Below are 18,537 nucleotides of genomic sequence, written 5' to 3' on the forward strand. Positions count from 1 at the left end.
CAGCGAGCCCAGCTGCCTTCTGCTGGACCTCCCACCCCTGACACTTCCTGGGGAAACCTTGCCTGTGTGCGTCCACTGCCCAAGCCGGCCAGTCCCTCTTTGATTTTCATTTTTAAATTTTTTTACATTTTTTCAATTGCCGTTGACATTCAGTATTATTTTGTACAGCATAGTGGTTAGATAACCTTATACTTTACCAAGGGTCCCCTCTGATATTCCCAGCACCCCCCTGGCACCGTGCATAGTAACTCCAGTATTACTCTGTTCCCTGCGCTCTGCTTTCCATACTCACGACCGGTTTGTAATTGCTGGTCGATGCTTCTCCGTTTTCTCTCAGCCCCCGGCCCCCTCCCCGCTGTCCACCACCAATCTGTTCTCTGTGTCTGTGAGTCTGTTTCTGTTTCTGTTCACTTATATTGTTCTTCAGATTCCACACATAAGGGAAATCATATGGTATTTGTCTTTCTCTTTCTCTCTGATTTATTTCACTGAGCAAAATACCCTCTAGGTCCATCCATGATGCTACAAATAAGATTTTGTTCTTTTTTATGGCTGAGTAATATTCCATTGTGTAGATGGACCGCAGCTTTAAATAATGCTGCGATGAACACAGGGGTGCGTATATTCTTTCGAATTAGTGTTTCAGGTTTCTTTGGCTCTGTTCCCAGGAGTGGGATCGCTGGCTCACATGGCAGTTCCATTTTTAATTGTTTGAAGAACCCCCACACTGCTTCCCACAGCGGCTGCCCCAGTCCGCATTCCCGCCAGCAGTGCACGAGGGTCAGTCCAGTCCCTCCTTTAAAAGCTTCTGCAGTAGCCTGTGCTTCATCGAACATTATTCAAATAATTAATATCATTAGAAAAAAAGTTTATATTATATTTTTTCATTTTATATATTAGTATTCCTATTGTATTATTAAATATTTTCTAACCACTCATACATTTTAATAGTTTTATGTGGTACTGTGTTTTGTTGTATAAAATTTTATTTCAATAACATAATTTCTATAATTAATGATATAAATGACACCTAAGTCTTTTAAATTACTACAGGTTGATTGTGAGACCTGTGAGGGCGGGGACCCCTTGCCATCTTCGCCGCTTTGTCAGCCCCAAGCCTGATCCTTGCGCTTGATTTTTGAACCTATTGTCTCTGTATCATCTCCCTGGTTTTCAGAGAATATTGTTCTTTGGCAATTTCTTTGGCAAATTGTTCTTTGGCAAGATCAGAATTCTTCTTGATCTGCTATGGAATGTCTCACGGGGACCTCCCATTTGGGGGCCAGGGGCTGGGGCTGTTGAGCTGCTGTTTGTCTTCAGCCCGAGTCCGTCCGTCCGTCCGTCTGTCTGTGGAAGCGGGGACGGGTCTACAGTTGGGCTCCAGGCTTTCCGAGGGGCGTCTGTGCGTCGGCTTGAAATATAAGGTGGAGCATTTAAAATATGGCTTCAATCATTGATCCTATTGGGAGTGGAGAAAAAGAGTGAAATCTGACTCTTCACTTTTCTTGTTTGTTCCTCCTTCCAGTTGCTTTTTCCCTTCGATCCCTCACCCCTGCCCCAGAGGGAGAGAGAATGGGGTCCCATGAACTTGGACAAACACGCATTTTCTTTAGATGAGCTGCAACGTCAGCCATTTGAAACAGTCCAAAGTGAGAAGCCCCTTTGGACTCAGTCACATATTTGTTTCTATTCTTCGAAGATGTTTCTAATGAAATTGGACCTGATAGGCTTTGTACCTGATCCTTTCGATCCAGGTCTTTAAGAAACAGCAACATTGGCATTTTCCACAGAAGTGCTTTGGCAAACTTGACCTCTTCCCCTGAAGCCACACCTGGGATCCTCTCATTTTGCCGCAGGTACTGGGAGGTTGCCTTTCTGAATACAAGTGGTGGCGGTAACACGTGAATCCTGTGGGGAAGTGAGACAGGGAGGGAGGCCACGTGGGCTCCATCTGAGAGATCTACTACAGTAAGCCTCGTTAGGAGGAAATCACCGAAGAGAGCTCAGGATGCAAAGCGTTAGTTAACAAGAGAGAGAGAAAAAAAAAAACACCCCAGGAATTGAGTGCTGCTCAGTTCTTGCCCACACATGGTCTGGGGCCCACAGTGAGCCCTCTCGGTCTCTGGTGAACTGGGGGCTCCCTCCCCCCCGGCCCTGACCCAGGACCACCGCTGTCCTCCAAGAGCGCCAGCCTGGGTGAAACGTGGGTGCAGTGGGCTCTCCAGCGCGGGGAGCTGGACCCAGTTCAGATGTCCCTTTATCTGAGAGAAGCAGTTGTGAGTTTCAGTGGAACGGGGGCCACAGCAGAAAACTCTCGTGCGCTTTCCCCCAGAGATCCGAAGAGGTCCTCTGGGCAGTGCTTTTGTTTCCTCCCCCTTCCCGATTCTTCCAGATTGCACTTTTTCTGGTGTGCATTTCAAGAAATAACTTTTTGGGGGTGTTTGTTTTTCCAGGCAGCTCATGGCTCTGATTTTGTTTTTGGATGTTTTCCGTTTGCTCTGAGCAGGAGAGTTCCAAGTCTAGTGTGTGCCGTCTGCCAGCTATTTCCTGTGGAGAACTCGTGGTAAGGAAGGGAGTTCCTCATAGTAAAACATGCCCGTGACTCCAGTGCCCGCACCTGCTTGTGCTTCGTATGACAGCCAAGGAGCCGGCTGTTCGTGCTGGAGTGTTCTCCCCTGGAACTGAACCCGTGTGTCTGCAGGGACCCTCTCTGGCCATTTAAAAACCACCATCATGATGTTGACTATCTCATGGCATTGTAATACGCTGAAACATCTAATGCTAAAACAACCAGGCTTTGGAAACGCCTGCCTCAGAAAAAGTGGAAGAGGCCCTTGGAAAGGAGGCCGCTGAACTGAAAGGGAGGGTTGTCATCCCGATATTTGGATAAATGGAGGAAAGGTAGCTTAGGGGAAAGTGGATGCTGGGAGAGGTGGTCTCTCTCCTTGCACACACGTGCATCTGATTTATTCGTGGCAGTTTCTTATATCACTGTGAGCAGCTCACGGATTTCACAAAATATCCAGGGGTCAGCCCGTGCCGCAGCTTGGTGGGGTGGGGTGGGGTGGGCAGCCTCCCAGCCTCCACCCCGAGTTCTGGGGCCATTCCAGGACCTCAGGGACCTTCCCTGGAGTTCAGATCAGGTCAGAAAGCATGTAATTGCTCTGGGAGCTGGGAGCCTGACCCTGGCCAGATGGACGTGGAAGTGAAACAGGAGGCCACCGTCGGTTTGTGTTTTGAAAGACATCTGTCTCGTCTCTCTCTGGCAGACAGCGTGCCTGCTGCGGCTGGCCAGACTCCGTGCTGACCGTCCGCGCGAGCCTGAGCCCCCCCCCACCCCGCGCACACACAGCCACGCTTCTCGGCCCAGCCACTTAGGTCCATGCCACCCTCAAAACGCGCCTCACAGGGGCCACGCAGGCTCCGTGGTAAGGCACACTTGCCCCACCTTTTCATCAGATCTTCAGTTTGCAGATCTGTTTCTCACTCCCTGCCCGTCCCTGTGGACTTGCTTTTTCCAGAGACTCCCTTTTTTCTGGCTTGACTGCGGTGCTCTTGCCCCATTCTGGCCACAGAATTGGCCTTGACCGCTCTGTTCTGTGAGTTCGCCTTCCCAGGATTTCATCCAGGACCATAGCTGCAGACAAGTTTAGCTGGCTGGCCTAGGATTACCCAGAACATTTTCAAAAGGAAAGGGGTCTCCTGTATTGGCATTTATGACGTGCCGGGCAGGAAACCAGCCAGCAAAACAGCCTGCTTAGTTCATCATCCCAATTACTCCTCCCCAAAACCCCATCGGTGCACGACACTGAGGGATTAGTCTCTGGTATTGTGTCCTGCCCTAAGGGCCCAGATGGCGATGCTGACACCTGAAGCAAGTGTTCAGGTGGTGTTCCTCTGATAACAACGAGGCCCACATACATTTGGAGAATTTTGGTGAAGCTGTTAGGTACTGAGTATAGAGAGCCCCAGTCTGAGCCCTTTGTGGTGGGTTCTTCTTGCTACCAGTCAACAGACTCACGGGAAACCTTTGCGAGTGCCCTTCATCCGACTTGACTTCTCAAGAACGTTCTGCTGACTGCTGCTCTAACCAATGAGCTGAGTCCTGTTCATTTCTGACATGCCTTTTTTTTTGGCTACTGTTATTTCCCATCATCTCCTTTTTGGGGAAATATTTTATATTATATTGTCCTCTCTCCCCTGGGGTCCTTCAGGAAGCAAATACTGAGTTAGAGCGAAGGGTGCAGAGCATCCGTGGGGAAGACACCTGTGGAAGGACAGGGAGGAAGCAGAACCGGGTAGGGGAGCTGGCACCTGTGCTTGACCTGACAAAGTGGGTCACCCAACAGGGGTTTCTGAAGCAGCGCTTGCCCGTACGAGGCGTCCTGCCCCGGGTGGAAACCTCTAGCCTAGCCTCCCATGTAGATCACCATTGGCAAGGAATCGCTCCAGAAGAGCACAGCCTGGGCTTGAAAGCTCTGATGAAGCTCACTGCTGGAGGTCATGAGCTCACGAACACACACACCTGGCCAACTGGACCGTAAGTCCTTAGCTGAAGGGGCGTCGCAGTGATACCAGCCCAGAGATTTGCCTGCTTCTCCTTCATTCTGATCTCGTTGGCCCATCACTACCTGACAGCTCGTTATCTTCTCCAAGAATCCACAGGAACAATGGATATCGTAGTAAGACAGTCTTACAGCCCAAATCTCCAGACTACCTACAGTCAAGAGGGGCAGCTCCTCGTAGAGGGAGAGGTGTCCAGTGCACAGCTCTACTTGAGAAGGGCTGGTCTGGAGTTGGGGCACCGTGTGGGGTGGGGTGCGGCAAGGCAGGAGCTGCCTCAGCCCCAGAGCACCCCCGAGGGGCGAGGCCAGCCTGGGAGGGGCACGTCTTCTGTTAGGCATTTCGTTCGGCTTTTGTCTGGCCTCGGCTGGGCCACAGGCCCAGCTGTTTTCTTAATCTTCTGATTCTAGGTAATCCCAGCAAGTACTGCCTCTACTTCTGCAGAATTCTCGAGGACTGCCTCGAGCCCCCCCCCAGCTGAGATGGAATGGGGCGGTTGGCCACTTCCACACACACCCTGAGAAACCCCCTCCCCCTCCCAAATACTCACCCGTGTGCTGGGCCTGCCTGAAAGCACCTCTTGTTTTCCCTGAGGCCCTTGTTTTGTGGGCGTGGGACATATCTTGGGTGCTCGCTCACCGCTGAAGTGGTGTTAATGCGGGGAGAGGCCTCTTGGCTGTGCGAAGTTGCAGCCCTTCTTCTGGATCCAGGCCCGGTCAGAGTGAACAGCAGGTGGGACCTGACCACAGTGAGTCCCTGGGTCATTACCGGGGTTGTTTCTAATCCCAGCTCCACCCATAGCAGCTCTGTGACCTTGGGCAAGTTCACTTCTCTAAGCCTTAGTTTTCTCATTTCCAAAATACAGACCATAATCTTGATATTTAATGGGGTTGCTTTACATTGAAACGAGGTGATGTGTGTGCGCAGTTAACTCAGTACACAAGTAGTTACAACTTAATATTGGTACCTGTCCCCCTTGTCTGTTATAGTTCTTACTAGTTTCTGGAGCTTCTGATATAAACACACCATTAAAAGCAAGCTTTGCATTTTTGTGTCAACATTTATGCTTGTGCATTCAAGAAGTTACAGCTTCTTCAGTGCTTCACTTGCAGTTATCTTTAGAGTCCCCTGAGATAAATACAAATGGCTCTGCATTTTTCTTGTCTGAACACGACTAAGAAACCAGGGGTCACAGAGCTACTCGATGATATCGCAGTCACAACTGATCAGCAGACACATGAAGAGTGCCCTGCTTGGAAGCCAAGGTATAAAATCGTTCTGTCCACATCTGTAAGGACTTGGCTCATCTGTTTTCCTAGGCTAGAATCCTGCTGGTTTGGCTTTCTTGTACGTGAAGTTCTCCGAACCAGCAAGAGCCCTGGAGGACCAGGCAGATGGATGAACCACAGGGTAAATAGCCAACAAACTCAGCTTCTTGGGAGCACCCTTTGCTTGGAGGAGAAGGTTGCAAAACCTAGACGTGAGCCTTTCCAGATTCTGAGACCTGTTCAGCCCCACCACGCCTGCCAGAGAGCCTTTGAGGAGACAGAAAAAGGGAAATCAGGTTTTAAAAGGTCCTCGGGACATGGTACAGAAGAGGCCGGGGAGAATAGCGGGGCTGGACACGAGCCAGAACACACTGGTGGAGGTAGCCGTTTTGCAATTCCTCAAGTATCTTTCCTCTGCAGACTTCAGAACAGGGAAAGAAATTCAGAAAAGCAGCCCAGTGTTTGGGTGGAAGCTGCTTTGACCTAAGGGAAGCCAGGCTTGGCACGCGGCGGGGGCGTGCTGTGGCCAAGCCGGTGGAACAGAGTGTGTGGAGGGATTGAGACGGGCTGGGGAAGTTGGTTTGGGCCAGAGCTGGAGCCGCTTGAAAGGGGAGGACCCCAGAAGGTGCAGACGCTTCGTCGGTGTCTGAGTGAGGGGGTGAGTAGCATCGCATGCCTTCTGAGAGACACTCAGGGGTCCCCCTCCCTTTACAGTCCCCTCCAGGGAAGCGGGAGGGGGTGGCCACCGTCTGAATGGGGCCATGCCGGAGCTTGAGGACGTCTGGCTGGCTGGTTGTGAACTCTCCGATGTGGCTGCTTTGGTGGAAGTGGAAGCAGACAGGGAGAGAGTGGGGGACTCTCCTGGCTTCCAGCAGCTCTTGCTGTGGGGGGAGCCAGGGAGATGGGGCAGGGGCAGCGTGGCACTCAGGCCCCGGGCCATTTCTGACATGCTGTTCAGGGCTGGGCGGCCCTGAGGTTAGAGAAGAGAGGGAGCCTAATCTTTGGGACTTGGTCTGCCTTCGGTCATCCTTGCGCGCTGACAGTGGCCTCTTCCAAGGGGAGGCCAAGGGCAGCGCCACACATGGGACAGCGCGGCGTCGCCGTGGGAAACAGCCCTGGCAGGGCTGCACGTGGTGAACCAGGCGAGGGGAGCGGGCCGACCTGCGCTTTCTGTCCCTCAGACCTGGCCTACTTTCAGCCTCACAGGCAAACCTCAGCAAAGGCCTCTGGGGTAGGAACTAAGTGTCTTTGGCTGGCTGGGGAGCAGGACATAGGAGGGGAATGGAAGCTTCATTAGCACCAACCCAGGCAAAGTACAGAAGAGACTTTGGGTCCGGTAGACGCCGGTATTCTGTCCTGGACAAAAATAGCATGGAGAACATAAAAAATGAAAATGCAGCTCCTAGGAGTGCATTTGTGAATGGAGAGCACTCGTGATGTGAATATGTTAGCATGCACTACATATGATACACTGTTGCATTAACATGGTGTTTGGCACCGTTGCCGGGTTAGTGCCAAAGAGGAAAGATTTCCTTTCGAAGCAGAGTTGGTTTACGATGATATTGGCACCGTGGGAAGAATCGAGGAGAGCAACTGGAGAAGAATGCCTAGCGAGGTCCCCTGAGGAACCTTGGAGGTAAAGGGGCTCCCTGGGTACCTGGAGCCTGGACCAGAGGAATGGTGGGCATTTGCTGGAATGATGGGAAGGGAAGGGTGGGGTGAGGGGCCAGCAGGGTCATGAGGGCTGTCCACTCAGGATACCTGGGTGTGATCGGAGGAAAATGAGAAAGATAGCCAAAGAGCATGTTTGGCCCTGACTGGTGTGGCTCAGTGGGTTGAGAGACATCCCACAAAATGAAAGGTCACCAGTTCGAATCCCAGTCAGGGCACATGCCTGAGTTGTGTGTCCAGTCTCGTGGGGGTGTATGCAACCAATCAATGTTTCTCTCATCGATGTTTCTCTCCCTCTCTTTCTTTCTCCCTTCCCCTCTCTCTAAAAATAAATAAATAAAATCTTTTTTTTTGTAAGCATGTTTGCACGAATCGGGATTTTGTAGGGGGTAAATGACAAGCAGACACAGGAGTTAAAGTCTAGTGAGTGAGACCAACCAAAAGGAGGTTGCTTTTAAGAGGCAAGACGGTGCATAAGCCTAGAACCTATATAATTTTATTAACCAACGCCACTCCAATAAACTCAATAAAAAATGTTTCTAAAAAGCAAGACAGGAAAGACCACGTGTTGTACGATCCCGTTTCTGTGGAACGTCCAGAAGAGGCAGAGGTAGATGGACAGGGACCCAGGTGGGGCAGCCAGGAGGGGAAGGGGCGTGGCCTGCACCTGGGCACGGGGAGTCCTGCTGGGGCGAAGAGAATATCCTGAGGCCGATTGTTGCTGTCGGTTGCACTGCTTGGTAAATTTCCTGAAAATCATTGAATTGTGCATTGGAAATGGATATGTAAAATATGCCTCGACAAAGTCGTTTTTAAAAAAAAAAACCTTTTTAAATAGAAAGGACTTCTCACTGCCCATTTTCTGTGGCAAATGGCTCCTGAGAACTTGGCTTCCCTTGTCATTACTCAGACGATGACATGAGGAGCACGTGGTTTTGTAAGACGTAACCGGTGGGATTCGGAATTGTTGGCCCTGTTTAGAGGAAAGACTGGAAGGACATACTGAAACACTTGAATGTGCTTTTGACTCCGCAAGAACTCTGGGCCCAGAAAGTTCACCTCTAGAAGTTTGTCCCAGGGGGGCTTTAGATACATACCGTCGGTGTCCTGACACCTCTCAGATTGCTGTCCCCAGACCAGTCCCCTGCCCCCAAGTCCGGACTCAGGTCTCTAGCTGCCCACATGACAACCACGCGAGCACCTCCAGTTCAGCACGTCCAGAACCTGACTGCAGAGCAGATCTGCATTCAGAATCCAAGAGCGCCACCCCCCCAAAGGCGCGCTGCTAGCTTCGGGTGATGGGAGCCCCACCCTTCCAGGTGCTGAAGCCGAACACCTGGACACCGTGCTTGACGCCCCTCTTTGTCTCACACCCTGTGTCTGATGCAAAGGCAAGAGCTGTTGACTCTGCCTTCGAAACGCATCACCGTTGGGGCCATTTCCTCCCGTTTCCAGTGCTGCTCCACACTGAGCTGTCTCTCCGTGAAATTTCCAAAGATGATGGGCCCTCTGGTCTCCCTCCATCTACCCTTGCCCAGTTCTTAGCACAGGAAACACAGGGATTGTTTCAAAACGTACTACACATCACATCACTCCTCTGCTCAAAACGCAGCAGCTCAAAACATGATAACAGCCGGCCAGGCCTTGCATGAATTTGGTCTCCGTTACTTCCTACCTCCCCCCTTCCCCCTCCTCCCCTCCCTGCTTCACTCTTCTGCAGCCACTGAGGCCTCCTTGCTGTTCCGCAAACACACCAGACACGCTTCCAACTTACCCCTTTTGCCCTGGCTTTCCCTGTGTCTGGAATGTTCTTCCAGGCAGCTGCGTGGCCAACGGTTTCATCTCCAAGCATCTGCTCCATCTTCCCAGCACCACTGCTGCCTCAGTGACAGCATTTCGGATTCCAGCCCGACCCTTCCAGCTCCTGGCACGCTCGGGCCTCCCCCGGTCAGGGCATTCTGTTTTCCACAGCACAGCTCACCTTCTGACTTACTACACGGTTGGGTGCTCATTGAATAAGTCTGTTATTTATTGTCTATCTCCCCTGCTAGATTGGAAGCTCCACAAAGACAGGAATCGTTTTGTCCACCACTATACCCCCAAATGCCCAAAACAGAGTTTGTCATACAGTAGATAACCAATAAATTTTTTTGTTGGCCCTGGCCAACTGCAGCAGTTGGTTGGAGCATCATCCCATACACCAAAAGGTTGTGGGTTCAATTCCCAGTCGGACACATACATAAGTTGAGGGTTTGATCCCCAGTCAGGGCATGTACAGAAAGGAACTGATCGATGTTTCTCTCTCACATCAATGTTTCTCTCTCTCCCTCTTCCATTCTCTCTTTCTAAAGATCAATAAATGTATCCGTGGACGAGGATTTTAAAAATGTTGTAGCTATTTGTTGAATTAATGAATGAATGAGCACATGAGTTGGTAATGAGCAAGCAGTAATTTGGGAAACAAAAAAGTAGCATTATGTCGTGAGAAGAAAAGTGAAGTGCGTGCCCAGGTGCGCTGTGCGACGCCCCGCGGTTCCCTGCTGAGCTGGGGCTGACTCACACACATCTGGAGAAGTCCGACTCAGCCAGCCCCCGCTTTCACTCCCCTGGGAAAGTGGGACCGGCATCAGCGGGTGAGTCAGCAGATCCATGGGGCTAGAGCTCTGATTCGATTCCATGTAGGCTGCAGGTTGACTTCATATCGTTACTTAGAAAACCCTGCTTCACTCTCAGTAATTTAATACAGAAACGAAATCATTTGCAAATGGAAGTCTGGAGGTTCTCTTTCCGGGGCCCAGTATCTCCACAGTGTGTTTTTATAAGGCCAGCTTTCATCATTGATCAGACATGCTTACTCAATTTTGCTTCTGAAGTCTTATTTCCAAAAGGCATGTGGGTGCTTTAAAAAGGCTTTTATTGATTTACACAGAAATGAGGTACGTGAAAACCTATGATAAAAAGTGAAGCTTCATTCAAACGTCCTGGTGCAGGATAAAAGGCCACACCTCTGTTTCCTTCCTGTTAAACCCCGCTGGGGCTGGTCACGCAGAGTGCGTGTCCTGGAGTGCAGGTTCTCTGCTGTGGGAGTTGTGAATCTAAATCGCCGAATGTAGTGGCTGTTCGTGGAATCGAAGGGCAGGGACCCACCTCCTGTCTTGCTCCCTTCGTTCAATGCCGCCTCTCTCTGATTCGGCCTTAACGGCTTCTTTTCAGTGTTGGCTTGATGAAGGGTGCCTATTGATGTTTATTTCTAAGTGACTAGTGTACTGGGTAATATATCATCGAACTCCTTGTATAAGTTTGATGGAGGGAACGGGCCAATTACAGGCCAAGTTTTCCTGTGTACCGGCCTGCTCTATGTGTCAAGAGCGATGAGTGTGCTCCACTCGTAAGCCAACAGCTTAGCCTGCCAGTGTCATGGCGGCTGGCAGAAAATATGAAACTCTTGGATCAGAGATGAAAAGACAGTTTATTATTCGTGGAAATCGCAGGAGCCAGAGCATTAGCATTATTTGTACTAACCACTTCCCCAACCCCAACTCCCTGAGGGCAGTGGGGACCTCTGTGCTGGGGTCTGGGTGGGTGCAATTTAAATTTCACCGTTGTGTAGCAATGATGGCAAGTTTGATGACCGATAATTTAGGTTGGGTTTGAATCGCTAAATTGTTTTACAGGCCGGTGGGGTGGAAATCCTCAAATATTTACCCTGATTCTTCACTCTCAACTTGTGTTCCCCCACCCCAATCTTATGATAAAAATAAAACAATAAATACACATCTTATAATAAAGAAAACACATAAATGTATTTGCATTCTCTGCCCCGGACTCCAGATAAGGGAGAGGAAGAGAGAGTTCCTGAACCTCAGGAACTCTCTGTTCATGCTGAACAGAGGCCGCGAGAGGTCGCAAACACCGGCTGCCTCGGTGGCCCTTCTGCAAGCAGCCGTTGGAATCCCGTGTTCTAGTTCATTTCTAGTTTCCCTTCTAGGCCTTGACTCTGACCCAGTTACAATGCCTCCGTGGTCGCCTGAGCCCCTGCCTCCTCCACCCTAGGAAGGGCCTGACCCTCTCCCTCGCTGTACTAGTGCAGAAGCAGGTCGGCGTGCTTTCAGAAAAGGCCTTACGAGAGCACCCAGGACGTCACTCACTCTTATCAGCACCACGTGCAGCCGAAAGCATCCACCTTCAGAGTCTTCCAAAGAAAGATTCTGTGGAATCTGGAAGAAGCGTGTCCAAAATTCAAATGTGCCTGGGAGGTAACACCTAAGAGAAACTGCCCTTTGGGAACCAGGTTACTGAGTGACTCCGAGAAATAACGACTTTCATCTTCCTGTCCCCTCGATATTCATTGCTGTCCACACTTGCCTCCCTCTGTTTCCCAGCCAAGACTTCGCCGGGAAACGAAGCTGTGTATATTTAACACTTCCTCTCGACACATTGTTCTCGGGGACCAACAGATCCACACACAGCCTCAGGCGGACCTCTGGGTTCACTCGGCTTAGCAGGTTTCCAAATGACCAGACAGCTTTCCAGCCTCCCTGCACATCTGAGGCAGGAGGGAGGTCGCAGGCCAGAAAGATGGATCTCCGTTTGTCCCGCATGTCAGACCAGGTGGCTCTTAGCAGCTGGCTCCACGCCATAAAACCCAGGCTCTGTCAGAATAAGTGCCTATAAACATCTTCTTGCGGTCAGTGTTTGTTCTCCTGTTGTCTCCTGGGAGCCTGACGTACTCAGCTGAATGTCGGCCCTGGTGAAACATCTGAGTTCCAGACTTCTCTTCTGTGTTCTCGCAGCTCCCTCATCTTCCCATGGGATTGCAGACGGGCCAGTGCCCAGTGGTGGTGAGCCAGGTTCCTCTCAGTTACACACAGATGCACACTCATGGGTCAGCTCGGCGTGAGCACCCCCGCCCTACCCCCCATCTGCCCCCGTGGGTGTGCACTGCGTGCCAGGCATCAGTAACCGATGGCTGAATGCCCGAGACAACTTTCAAAGGCCACCTGGAGATTGCTCCTTCCAAGAGCTTTGGCAAAACAGTCCAGGATATCAAACTTTTATGGCTGCCTCAAGCCCTCTTCTGACGGAATCAGGGCAAGGGTGAATAATGTGTGCCTTTGGCCTCCCAGTGCCTGTCTTTGCCCCTCTTGTGTCTCCTACCTCCCTGTTCTCTTGTTCTTCCAACTCCAGACTTCAGCTTTTCCAAGACCCAACCTCCCCTGCCAGCCCTCGGAGAGCCCAGGATTAGGACAGAACGTCAAGAAACAGAGGAGGCACTCAACACTGGGTCAGGGGACTGTCTGAGAGACAGGAAGGAGGAAGGAAGAGGTCAGTTCTGAAAAGATGCCCGCAAAGGCCGAGAGGAATGAAGAACCACACACATTGCAGAAGGGGGGTTTCTAAGCTAGAATTCGGAACTTCATTTCTGGATATGCTAGTCTTTCCTCATTTATCTTAAGGTCATCCTGGAATGGTCAAAATCAAATACATATTCATTGAATTCATTTCACATGCCAGAGGATCGGTTGCCATTTCCGGAAGAAACCAAAGAATAATCATAGGGTGGAAAAGCTTCTAATTTTACTCATCGATCATGAATAGGAGACCTTTTCTTTTCTTTTCTTTTTCTTTTTCTGAAGTCATGTGATTGTATTCCATTTCTTCTTTCTTAAATGTTGATTTGAAATTAACAGATTCTAATGATGGATGAGAATTCTTCTGAACAGAAAAAAAGGGATTTGGAAGTATGAATTAGCCAGGAAGGTGCTGGAAGAGTTAGGAAAGTTACTTCAACACAGGCAGGAAGGGAATGTGGCAGCCTGACATTAAGGTGATTCCACGAATTATAAGAAAGTTACCCTCTGCCTAAAAGTCTCTTTCTCACCAGCTTGCTCAGATGTCCATAATTCATGCATTACTCTCTGTCTTTGGGATGACCTTAGAAAATTCTGAGTCCAGGAAGGAATAAAATAACCTGTCAGACAGTTCCCTGAAGGTGTCAGGGTCTTATTTATGGCCAGGAAGCCAGGGGAGAGATGATAGGGAGGGAGATGGTGCCGAACCAAAGATAAACTCCTCTGGCTTTGCAGTGCTGCTGAGTGCGGACTCTGCAGAGGGAGTAAAACACTCTGTCACGGAACCTGTCAAGGGTCTTGGAGCTTCTGTGAGAGCAGTGATGGGAAAGATACTCCGGAGCCTCTGTTCTGAATCAACGGGCTGGCCTTCGGGGTGCTGAAAAGAAGGTCCCTGCCATACACCCCCTCAGGGTGTTCAGAGTTTTCATACAACAGGTAGAATCCCAAAAATGTTTTTAAAGGAATTGCCCCCCACCAGGTGAAGTCTTTTTCAGGTTGTTGGGCAATGTCCAAGAGGCCCCTAGGATCACTTGGCCGTAAAAGGAGTGTTCCCGTTTCTTCCCGGATGATGCTTTGTCCTCAACCCTGGGTCGGGGTTGTTGGGATGGCTTGTCCTCTGTCCTCCAAAGTTGTTCCGGAACAGAGGCATCCACATGCAAAAGCCACTTAGGGGGCCCACTAGAATACCTCGTTTCCCAGACGAGGAAACGGCAGCACTGGGAAGGTAACAACTGAAGAGGGAGAAGTGCCCAGAGAACACAGCACGGGCCTGGGAAGCAGACGGGCCTCCCACTTAGCAGGTATGCGAACCTGGGCAAGTGAACCAGTATTTCTGAGTCTCGGTTTCTTCCTCCGTAAACCGCTCTTAGGGAGTGCCTACTCAAAAAACGAACTCAAAACTGGGCCGGTGTTATTTTACTTGCTCTTGTTCTCTTTAGATGGGGCATACTTTACCTAACATAAAGTTCACCGTTTTGGAGTGGTATCTTCACTGGGTTGTGTTGTCATCACCACTATCTAATTCCAGAACGTTTCCGTCACTACCCCAAAAAAACCCCTGTACCTGTTATCCGTCAGTCCTGATTTTCCCCTCCCCCTAGTTCCTGGCAACCGCTGGCTTACGTCCCGTCTCTGTGGATTCTGGACATGGCCTGGAAGGGGCATCATTTGGTGGTCTGGCATCTTCCACTCAGCATAACGGTTCCAAGCTTCACCTAAGTTGTAGCACAGATACTACTACTTCCTTTGTGTTGCCAAATAACATTCCATCATCTGGGTGTACCACGTTTTGTCTATATACTTGTCAGGCGGTGGAAATTTGGGGAAATTACCATTGCTTTACACAGCTGGGCCAGAGGCAGGACTCGGGGAATCTAACCCTCAGCCTGGTCCTGTTTTTGCCACTGCACACCGGGTGTCATTACATCCGAGTGTGCGCATCACATTCGCAGCAGTGGTTGGCTCAAAGGAACCTTGTAACCTGGCTAACCGCTGTCAGGGTTTCGTACCTTTCTAAGAATTGTTCGTGTGAAAAAAGAAACCACAACAATCCAAGGAAATAAAAAATCTAAGCGTTGTAGAAAAGTTATGCTGAAAACCAGCTTTGATTTTTGTTTTCTGTACTCCAGTGGACAGTCCATTGTACTCCAGAGGGTACTTCACCCCTCTTCCTCCCGCTGCATTTCACAGAACAGCCTGAGTCTTGTACGGCATCTTTTATCTACCTGGGCTTTACGTGCACGTTCGGTACCATGGCTGATAGCCCAGGGTCACGGAGTTTTTATTAGCTTTGGTTGATGTTTAAAGACCCTTCTGTTTTGTTCCCTTTACTCCATGGCAAATTCAGAATTATTCTCTTTTTCAGTGAGACGGTCCCTGTCATTGCATTAGGCATGAGGAATATATGCCTTTTGGCCCAGAACTTAGTATTAAACACAGCCGGTCACCTCTCCTTGCGACCTGGCCCCCTTCCCACATGCTGCTCGCTCCGGCGCTCAGGTCTGGTTCTCAGGCCTGGAGGGAGCGTAGCTAGCTCGGCATGCTTGGAAAAGTTGTTTTCACTTATAGAAGATGAAGGCTTTCTCTTGGGGGGCAGTGGGGGGTGGTGCATGAAGACCAGAAGCAGCTCTGACTCATTAAGGAGTTGGTTGTTGGTGTTGTTTTCTTGGGAACTGGTGGTGTGTAGAATGCAGCAAGGGTCCAGTGGCGAACCCCTGGGTTCATCTGGGGTTTGTGCTTCCTTATCTTGGGGGGCAGGGCTGGAGGGTGCAGCCCAGCCTGGTTTCCTGGCTTTGAGTAAGTGTTTTCTTTGCTGAAGCTTTAATGATCTGGTCTGATCACCACTAATTACCCATCTTATTTCATGTTCTATTTTCTTGTTATTCTTTAAGATCTGGAGGAGTATTGTGTGTCAGGCTTCATTATCTCGTTGATATTATTTCCTGCATCTGAGTGTTTGGCAGCTGTAAAATACATGAAAAACAACTGAGCCTGGCCCTTGTTTTTCTCAGAATAAGGGTCCCCCCTCCCTCCCACTATTCCTGGTTCTCCTGGTTTCCACAGTGTTGTTTCTTTTTGTCCTGGTCACCCTATGTATGTGTGCGTGCTTTGCACGTTGTCGGCGTGCCTCTTAGTGTGATGCCCAGGCTGGAAATGGCACTCCGCGTGTGCTGTGAACAAGGCAGGCTAGAACCCTTGCCCAGAAATGAGCTGATGCTCATTTAATACGGGATACACCTGCCAGCGCTCATCACCGCTCGCATCGTGACACCCTCCCACTCCACTCCACTCCACTCCACTCCACCCCCGGTCGGTTTTCCGCTTTAACTGCTGCGCGGCAGAGGTTCCTGTCGGGCGGTGGATTTCTCTGATCCCGAGAGCAGAACTGAACATTTCCCCCAAAGCCGTTTTACCCGCTCTTTACCCTGGGGACTCCAGTGTTATCACAGCAGAGCTGTATGAATGGGAGGCTAGAATAATTCTGATGTCAGAAGTTGCTGAGCAGAGGACTTTTTTTTTAATGGTATGTTAGGATTGGCTCTGTTAATAGGAAAATCCTTCTCTGATTACCTATCCTGGGGCACTTTCATTAGTAATTTCTAGCTCATTCGGTTTTTCTGGTTGGTTTTGGAGTCATTTTTAGCATCGACAATTATGTAGATTGAAAGAATGAAATGAGTGTTACGTCTCCTTGGGGAGCTCAGTGCCTCAGTCTGTTGGCCAGGTTCTTAATTACAAGGCCCCCTCCGTGGGCCTTTGAATGCACCGACCCACTGCACTGTTCGCCGGGGGGGAGTTTGAGGATTTTAACCGCAGTCTTCTTCTGTTTGCCGCAGTTACCTGGCTGAGCAGTGCTGGAATGGCGGCTTCATCTACCTGATCATGCTGCGTCGCTTCAAGCACAAAGTCCATTCTCCTTACAATGGCAACAGCAGCAACAGCTCTGAACCAGGAGAGACGCCTACCTTGGAGCTGGGTGACCGAACGGTGAAAAAGGGGAAAAGAACAAGGAAGTTTGGGGTCATTTCCAGGCCTTCTACCCACAAGGCCACTGAAGAATCCAAGAGCAGCACCAGCTGTGAGTTGGACAATGACCCCATCTGTGAGCCGGACAATGGCCCAGACCCTGAACTTGGCAATGGCCATGCCTTTGAGCTAGAAAACGGCCGAGATTCTCTGAAGGAGGTGGTGGCTGGATCCCATCTAGACGGGTCAGAAGTGGGCAGAGGGACCGAGCAGAGGGTTCCAAAGACAGACGTCTCCCTGCCCACAAGTGACGACAAACGGCACTTCTCAAAGTCGGGGAAGACGGACTTCCAGTCAAGTGACTGCCTGGCACGGGTAAGGTTCCGCTTGATTCTAGAACCTGAGTTTTTAAAGTCATATTGTTTGAAGTTGCTTTTAAAGTTTCGAAAATAACGTCTCAGGTGACCTTGCATTTAGAAGCCAACAAGTGTATTAAGATAAACGATCAGAGGACTAACAATAACAACCAAAAAAATCCAAGTCATTTTATCCTACTTAAATAAAGAGCGAGTCGAGTGATCCTAAGTGGAAAATTCAAGCCTTCTGTGGTATGAGCTGAGTCATCTGAGGCCCAGATGAAGTGCTTGAAGTGCATCACTATTTATCACTGCTGTCACCAGGGGACCTGCCACGGCAAGGCCAAGAATTCCTGGTGGCAGTCGATAGCATAAACATCCAGGCCTCGGCATCACACAGGAAGGATGTCCAACACGCAGGGAAGCATCTGCTTTTATTTTTAACACTTCAAAACCAGAGACGTTTTCATGGGGTCGTGTTATTACATTGCTGAATTCCAGCGACGTTTAGAAACTTCACAAAAATCTCTGATGCTATGATATCCAGCTGTGATGGTCAGGGCTGGTCTTACCTCCTAAAGGCAAAGCAGATGTGGTCTATTCCGAAGAGTGGTGGGTGCGCTTCCAGACGCAAACTGACCCCCCCCCCCGCCCATGATAACCAGCACTCTCTCATTAAGTTACGTTTCTTTAGGATCAGCACGTTCTTTCCAAGAATCCTCTTGGCAGATACTGCTATGGATTCTTCATGAAGCAGTAACTTCCTAAGTGGCTCCTGACTGGCGTCTTCTCTGACTCGGGAGATGCTCGTAGGGATGAAAGAGAAAGTTGGAAAGGTGGGAAATGGGCCCAGGGGGAGTATACCGTTCAGCTTTGCTGGGAAGCGGAGCCCTGCGAGTGAGTGTAATTTCTAAAGGCTGATCTACGCACATGTCGGCAGTGGTAGCCAGGCTGCACAGGGGGTGGAGAAGAACCAGAATAATGCTCTCTTAGAGGACCTGTTTTCTCCTTTGCAGAGCTAGAGGGTCATCTTAAAGCCTTACACAGAGGAGGCCTGTTTGTAGATGGAAGGGTAAACAAATAAGAAGAAAAACTAATGTCTCACATCAGTGATTTTCCTAACCAGTTATGCTCCCCACGAAAAAAGGATTAAGGGCAAAAAAGACTTTAATGTCCCCCCTCCCACCAAATTAAGGCCAATAGGAATACAGCCCTGCTCTGGCTGGGTGGTGGATCTATTGGTCAGAATGGACCAGTTGGTGCATATGGCAGGCAACTGGTCAATCTCTCTCTCTCTCCCTCCCTCCCTCCCTCCCTTCCTCCCCCTTTCCTCCCTCTCCATCCCTCTCCCCTCCTCACTCT

At 50.0% G+C, this 18,537-nt stretch overlaps 1 protein-coding gene across 7 annotated transcripts in view; it reads left to right on the forward strand.

Annotated features, from left to right (window-relative positions):
- PDZD2 (PDZ domain containing 2) overlaps nucleotides 1-18,537 on the forward strand; it is a 325,503-nt gene that overhangs the window by 220,509 nt on the left and 86,457 nt on the right. For 6 of the 7 annotated variants that reach the window (XM_045847727.1, XM_045847729.1, XM_045847730.1 and 3 more), the window contains one exon: nucleotides 16,690-17,194. In XM_045847727.1, the coding sequence (XP_045703683.1) occupies nucleotides 16,690-17,194 (505 nt within the window). Of the gene's footprint in view, nucleotides 1-16,689; nucleotides 17,195-18,537 lie in introns of those variants that run through there. The other variant, XM_045847733.1, reaches the window with a different exon arrangement.

The sequence above is a fragment of the Phyllostomus hastatus genome, unplaced genomic scaffold (assembly GCF_019186645.2).
Source record: "Phyllostomus hastatus isolate PE091 unplaced genomic scaffold, TTU_PhHast_1.1 phas_contig_58, whole genome shotgun sequence".
Taxonomy (NCBI): Eukaryota; Metazoa; Chordata; class Mammalia; order Chiroptera; family Phyllostomidae; genus Phyllostomus; species Phyllostomus hastatus.